This window comes from Clupea harengus, chromosome 10 (genome assembly GCF_900700415.2).
Source record: "Clupea harengus chromosome 10, Ch_v2.0.2, whole genome shotgun sequence".
NCBI lineage: Eukaryota > Metazoa > Chordata > Actinopteri > Clupeiformes > Clupeidae > Clupea > Clupea harengus.
Window position 1 is genome coordinate 11,246,010 of NC_045161.1, and position 7,500 is coordinate 11,253,509.

The window sequence follows — 7,500 nt, forward strand, 5'->3', positions numbered from 1 at the left end:
AGAGAGAGAGAGAGAGAGAGAGAGAGAGAGAGAGAGAGAGAGAGGGGGAAAGAGAGAGTACCTTCACCCCAGTGCTGTTTACCACTAACCAGTCTGTGTCAGTGACTCGGTGTGTATGTGTGTGCTTAAGAGGGAAAAGACTCCGAGCCCTTGGCTGGCTCTCTGACTCTGTCTGGTCAGGCTGCCACGTCAAATGGCTGCGTTTGGCCCTCCGTCCCTTTGGGAGAGAGAGAGGTTGTGCTCCTGGGACTGACTTCTGTCCAGGCTAGCCGAGGCTAGGCTAAGCCAAGCTAAGCTAAAGGGAACAGGCTACACAGAGGCTCAGCAGGAGCTCAGAAGTGGACTGGACACAGACTGAAGCAGGAGGACATGGTTCAGAAAGGGCTCTGTTGAAGTGAAGCTGTGCTTTATACTTGAATGTGTTTATTTTTCTATCCCATGGTTTGGACGTTGCAAGGATGAGTGGATATCTATACAGGGGCAGGTAAGATAATCCAGGTGTACTCTGCTACCAAAAAAGTAAAAAGAAAATTCTAAATAAATTAGCCAAAATTAGCCTCCAATACAGCCTCTAAATTAAGATGTGTGTTTTTTTTATGTTGAAATGCTTCCCCATGTGTGTTTGCGGCACTGTGAAGTGTATTATAAAAGCTTGTGGTGGTTTGAATCAGCTCTCCCCAGTAGCAGGTCCCATGGATGTAGGGGCACATGGTTTAACTCCAGTGTGGTTAGGATTTTAATCCATGGCCCTTTCTCTTACCATATTTACTCAGTGTTTATTCTGGGGAGTGTGTTTATTTTAGCGCGAAGTCTCAGACTGAGAGAAATTAGTGTTTTAGGAACATGGTGTGAGTTGGGCACTGTGCATTTGTGTGTGTGTGTGTGTGTGTGTGTGTGGCTAAAATGACTACTTGCGAGCTTGTGTCATAATCAACTAGCCCAGACCTGAAAGATGACTTGTTGGGGTAACACAAGTCAGACAAGCAGTTTCATTATGATTGTCTTTCCCTGAGAATATGTGTCTGTTTTAAATCAGGCTTTTAAATTGGGCTGTAAATTACTGCAAGTGTGTACGCGTGTGTGTGTGTGAGTGTGAATGTGTGTGTGTGTGTGTGTGAGTGTGTGTGTGTGTGTGTGTGTGTGTGTGTGTGTGTGTGTGTGTGTGTGAGTGTGTGTGTGTGTGTGTATCCATTTGTGTGAGTGTATGTGTATGTGTTTGTGCCCATGCTGGTGATGGGGATTGGCTCTGGGTGAGATGCCAGTTTGTCGTTCTGTAGCATCTGAACAACACACACCCATTTTATGTAGCTGTTGAAAAGCAGAAGAAGTGAAGCTAAGCTGCTCGTTCAGCAAACACACTTACAGTACATACAGCAGGTGACAGGGGAGCATCTGTCCCACTTGTCCTTCTTCTTCTTCTCTCTCTCCCTCTCTCTGTCTCTCCCTCTCTCTCTCTCCTTCTCTCTGTCTCTCCCTCTCTCTCTCTCCCCCTCTCTCCTCTTCCCAACTCTTTGGAGGATCCTGTCATTCCCAGTGGAGCCGTACTTCATGCAAATACTGTTCCAGCAATAAATGCTATTGTCTAAGTACTTACACATCAAAGAGCTGAAGGGTTTACTGTCTGTCTGCCCATCTGTCTCTACTAACACTTGATGGCCAGCTAATAAATCTGGAGTGCTTTGAGGAGTGCATTTATAATCTGTACCTCAGCCACTGTTACAGTACATGTCTCAGTTCCTCACTGTTTACGTGTCATTCCAGGCCATTCTATACATTCTGATACATGGCACTTCTGGAGAAAATGCCCTACAGATCTTGGTTTATGTATTGACGCGGTTTGGTTAAAAAAGTGAATTAGTCGACTTTAGAGGGCATCCAGTTGACCTGAGTTGGTGTGCACAAACACATGCATAGAAGTGAGGGCAGTTGGGTGGTGTATGGTATAGGTAACATCAGACAACATTTTATCATACAACACACACGCATATTCTGTTTCTATAACATTTTATCATACAACATACATGCATATTATGTTTGTATAATATTTTATCATACAACACACGTATATTCTGTTTGTATAACATTTTATCAGACAACATACATGCATATTATGTTTGTATTACATTTTATCATACAACACACATGTATATTCTGTTTGTTTAACATTTTAACATACAACACACATGCATACCCTGTTTGTATGACATTTGACATTTTGTGCATGGGCCATTTCACTGTTCCCGTTCCTCCATTTTTAAAACAGCACACCATATGACTCATAGTCTAAGTGGTCAAAATACAAAGTCCTTTTAAACTCTAACAAGAAAGCTGTTACTGATAAACGCAACTGAATTAAAATCACCAGTTACGTCACTGCATTAGTCCCAATTTAGAGAAAGAACACAGGCCCCAAGAATCAGCGTGATGGCATGAATTACTGTTAAATGCAAAGGGAGGCAGGGAGTCTAGGACATTCTGGGAGTGAGCTGCATCAGAATCTGAGAAAACAACATGCCGTGACTCAAAGCAGTTTTAAATTAGTATGCAGCAATTTCCCACTTATGAGGTGTGCTTTTATAGGCAACTAGTTTTGGTAAAATCTTCAAATTCACTGGTGGTGCTGGATAGTGCTGAGAAGGACAGATTAATACACCTATCATTCCCTTCTGTACTATATACCTAAAAGTGCACAGTGAACTATATCACCAAAAGTATACTATTAAACTATAATGCCAAAAGTATACTAGTGAACTATATCACCAAAAGTATACTAGTAAACGATAACATCAAAAGACACCAGCTAGCATCCTAGCCAGCCTTTCTCAGTGCCAACTGTACTATTGTTGATGTTTGCAAGGTTTTTGCATGCCTTATAAGTAATAAGCTTGCAAATGATATATCAAAACTGAGATTCAGACTACAGATTCCACTATGGTTGAATGGTCAGCTGAATACAACAATTGTTGGATTGTGTGACAATAGTTCTATAGATAATGTGGGACTTAGAGGAAGCGACTCTGGTGTGTGGTATGTGTCTTCACTTTGTGAAAAATGTGCTCTCCTCCTACTAACACCATGTTGAAGTATCATGGCTTCTACGACTGCACTGGATTGGTCAGCTGAATGTAATAATGTCTGGCTGTGTGACTAATGTATAAATAGAGACGAGTCTGTTACTGCTCAGAGGATAGGACTGAGGAGAGGTAGATGTCTAAATTGTGTGAAAAAATGGATCCCTCATACTTGTTACATGCACTTCAGCAGGAAGCAAACTAATCCATGACCACGTGATGTGAGATAAGGGCAGGAGTCTGTGAGACAGACGCTCTGCTGATTCAGAGGTTCCCCTTTTTGGGTGTTAGTCATGCTGAGGCAGTGATGATGCAGAAGGATAAACTCTGCGTTTCAGTCCACCGCTATTACAGTTGTTCTCCATCGCTTATACACTATAAAATGAGCCTATTACAGTTTTTCTCGATCACTTATACACTGTAAAATGAGCCTATGAACTTCCCAAACCATGACACCATCTTCCAGAAGACAGACCCATCTCCCAAAACTGTATACCCTATTCCCCTGTTTCCACACATGATTCAGATCTGTTGAACTTTTTGTGCAAAACTCTACAGACAGATCTCTTCATACATCACTGGCTGCACCATGTGCTCATTTAGTAAGCACTAAGACCAATCAGAACCTCGGGACGGATAGATAAAAGATCCATGGGTCAGTTCACTTGTTTTGGAACAACTGATCCACAGAGACCTTTCTTCATGTAAACTGCAAACTGCAGACTGTTTTTTTCCATTGGTTTATATTGGTACATGTAAATAGTTCTTTACATATCAGTTGGATATTGTACAGTACATTTACTTGAATTTCAGTTTATATGACAGCACTACAGTACATTGAGGAAGTAATTTTTTTTTAAATGTATACATAATATCTTTATATTGTGCTCGTCATGAAAAGAGGTTGTTCTGAGGGAAAACCATAAGCGCCATTATTCTTTGGAGTAACAGATTTTCACGGTAGTGTTGATCTCAGTACTACCAGAGCAGGGGCGTCCCTCTCTACCTTCAAGAAGCTTTTGAAGACCCAACTCTTCAGAGAGCACCTCCCCTCCTAACTGGCACCTGACTAGCGCTTAACTTGCACTTCAGCAGTTACATTCCTGCACTTCTTTTTCCTTTTTTCTAGGTCGTTGTTTTCTAATTCTCATGTAAAGTAGTATTTATTGTTACACCATGCTTTTTATTGCTCTTAGCTTGACTGTTCTCTCCCTTGTACGTCGCTTTGGACAAAAGCGTCTGCTAAATGACTAAATGTAAATGTAAATGTAAAATCTCTACAGTGTTAGCTTCTTTGTGGGGAAAGTGTATTCGATGGCTTTTGTGTGATGTGTGATGGTTTTGAGTGGAGAGTTTGAAGTTTGTGGAGATGAGTTATGTTAGTTATGTTAGTTATGTTATGATCAGTTATGAAATGGAGCATAATTTCAAGAAATGTGTCTTCGCAATCAAGGAAAAACTGTTGTAACTCCTGGTGATGCACTATACACGTAGCTATTGGTTGGTAACATTAAAATGATGCTCCTTCGAGGTAAAATAAATTTACATTTGGAGGTGAATAAGCGATGATCATTGTTTGACCAGTCTTAATGACTGAGAGAGTAATGGTATTTGTGTATCAGCTGGTTTATTTGTTAATTTAATTTGTATCAATCATTTTAACACGCCTGATGGCGGTGTTTAGGCCTTGGTATTATATTTTCTGTCTCAGATGATATTTCTGAAGTTATTTTTAAAATGTTCCACTGGCCATCAGCCTGTATGAAAGCCTAGTGTGTGAGCTTCACTGCAGTGTAACGTCGCTAGGTACTTGATTTTTCTATTTTTTCTGTTGGGTGTTATTTGCATATTTTGTCAGTTGAATGTTGTGAGCATACTGAAGCCCTATCTCATTGCATTGTCAATGGTGGTGCAGTTGAGGCTGACGGAATAACTCTACCACCCTATGCGTGTGTGTGTGTGTGTGTGTGTGTGTGTGTGTGTGTGTGTGTGTGTGTGTGTGTGTGTGTGTGTGTGTGTGTGTGTGTGTGTCTGTGTGTGTGTGTGTGTGTGTGTGTGGGTGAAGGTTGAAGAGGAAAGGGTTAAGTATGTAGTACATCTGGAGCATTCCTTGACTCACTGATGGATCTTCTTCAACAGATGTTTTAGCCAAGAATGAGAGACAGGGGAGAAAGGTGTTCTCTGCCAAGGTGGACGTCTTGCATTCCTCCCTAGTCAGATTGACTGACCTGCCCTTGTTATTGAGTGTGAGAAAGGAGAACACGTTTAGTATTTTTATTTGTGGTTTTCGGCTACTTCTCACCCCTGCAAATGAAAACAGCACCAAAGTATCAAATTCATGTCTCTTTAGAGGAAACTTGGAGACTTGGTTTTGAGAAACTTTTCCTGCCACTATCTGGGCAGTGTCACAGAAGAGAAAACTGTGATGTGATGGAAGCACTTACATTCATGACTTAGGTTAATATTTTTGTATAAAGGTTTTTGGTTGGAGTTTATAGTTCCCCATGTGCCTTTGGCCAACAACCGCAAAAGCTCTCAGGGCTAAACTAGAGAGCATGGTGAAAGCCACTTACCTGAGTGTGTGTGTGTGCAGGTGTGTGTGCAGGTGTGTGTGTGCAGGTGTGTAAGTGTGTAAGTGTGCAGGTGTGTGCAGGTGTGTGTGTGTGTGTGTGTGTGTGTGTGTGTGTGTGTGTGTGTGTGTGTGTGTGTGTGTGTGTGTGCAGGTGTGTGTGTGTGCAGGTGTGTGTGTTTGTGTGCAGGTGTGTGTGTGTGTGTGTGTGTGTGCCCGTGTGTGTGTGTGTGTGCAGGTGTGTGTCTGTTTGTGTGCGCGTGCGTGTGTTTGCTTGTGTGCATAAAATGATGGCCAACTATACAGTACGGTACAGTGTATACCTCAAACTACTATCAAACAGCTTGCAACCAAGCTAGCAGTATTTAGCCTCCTACCTTCCCATCACGGCCAGCATTGATCCCCATAGTTGTGGGAGTTAGTATTGTTGTGTGATTGTAGATCTGTATGTGGATGTGTCACAGAGGGATCTGGGGAGGGAGCCCTCCAAACAATACTGTGGTTTGTCTGTACTCGCCGTGATTACAGGTGTATGCTTTTGTGGGAGCAGTAGCTGTTGTTTGGTCGGTGATGTGTGAAAGGAGAAAGAGGTTGGAGCTGGATAGGGTCCAGCCTGACTAGATGATCTTATTGGGCTTAATCAAGAGGTCATCACCTTATCTGGCTTAGTTATTGTATCATCAGTTCAGTTGAAATCAAGATTTGTTACACATCAAATGCTCAAAGCTGTCACAGACAACTTCACGAGCTGGCACCTTAATTATGTTATGTGTATGCTATGTGTGCAGGCACTTGTAAGGGGGTGTGTATATGAAGGCACTTGTAAGGGGGGGTGTATATAAAGGCACTTGTAAGGGTGTGTGTATATAAAGGCACTTGTAAGGGTGTGTGTATATAAAGGCACTTGTAAGGGTGTGTGTATATAAAGGCACTTGTAAGGGTGTGTGTATATAAAGGCGTTTTTTATATGTTTCAGGCATTATGGAGGAAACAGAGAGGGCCGCCCAAAGAGCATGGTTGACATGAGTGGTGAGTTCTCACTCCTCTCTCCCTCTCTTTCGCTCTCTCTCTCTCGCTCTCTCTCTATGTCTCTCTCTCTTTTTCTCTCTCGTCCTCTCTCTCCCTCTCTCTCTCATTGCTGTAACACATTGCAGATGTTTTAAGTATTTCACAGGTTCCTTTTTACCAGAACAAAACTGCAATTCACTGAACTGGTCCTATATTGCTATTCCTATTCCAGAGCAAATCATTAGTACCCCTCTAATAGCAAGCATGCACATGTGTACACACACACACACACACACACACACACACACACACACACACACACACACACACACACACATACACACAAACACACACACACAAACACACACACACACACACACACACACACACACACACACACACACACACACACACACACACACACACACAGCCCCTCACACGCTGCTTCCATCTCTTGGTTATAATAAGCTGAAGGCCCTAATAATGCCTAATGAGCTCATGCAGTGAGTTTAAAGAACTGCAAGAAGTTTGAGTGCAGCCAATGTTCCTGTGATTACGCCCTATGGGACCTGATTTCTTGCTCACACACACTTGCACATACACATAGTTAAACAAACAAAAACTTACACACACTTACACACACACACACACACACCATCTCTCTCTCTCACACACACACACACACTCACACACACACTCCCCCTCCCCTCGCTCTCTTCCTCTCTGTGCGTGTACGTTTTTTTTTCAATGTCTGATTCAGCTGATAAACATATTATGTATTTTGAATTTGACATTTTATAGCTAATCTGACTTGTGTGTTTTGTGATGTTTTCCCCAGATTTGTCATGTGAA

At 42.2% G+C, this 7,500-nt stretch overlaps 1 protein-coding gene across 2 annotated transcripts in view; it reads left to right on the plus strand.

Moving 5' to 3' along the window:
• pde4dip (phosphodiesterase 4D interacting protein) overlaps positions 1 to 7,500 on the plus strand; it is a 72,597-nt gene that overhangs the window by 5,077 nt on the left and 60,020 nt on the right. Inside the window, exons 1-3 of one of the 2 annotated variants that reach the window (XM_031575363.2) lie at positions 99 to 484; positions 6,617 to 6,669; positions 7,487 to 7,500. The exon at positions 7,487 to 7,500 is cut by the window's right edge and continues 54 nt beyond it. In XM_031575363.2, coding sequence (XP_031431223.1) covers positions 459 to 484; positions 6,617 to 6,669; positions 7,487 to 7,500 — 93 coding nt within the window. In that variant the 5' untranslated portion in view covers positions 99 to 458. Of the gene's footprint in view, positions 1 to 98; positions 485 to 6,616; positions 6,670 to 7,486 lie in introns of those variants that run through there. The other variant, XM_031575362.2, reaches the window with a different exon arrangement.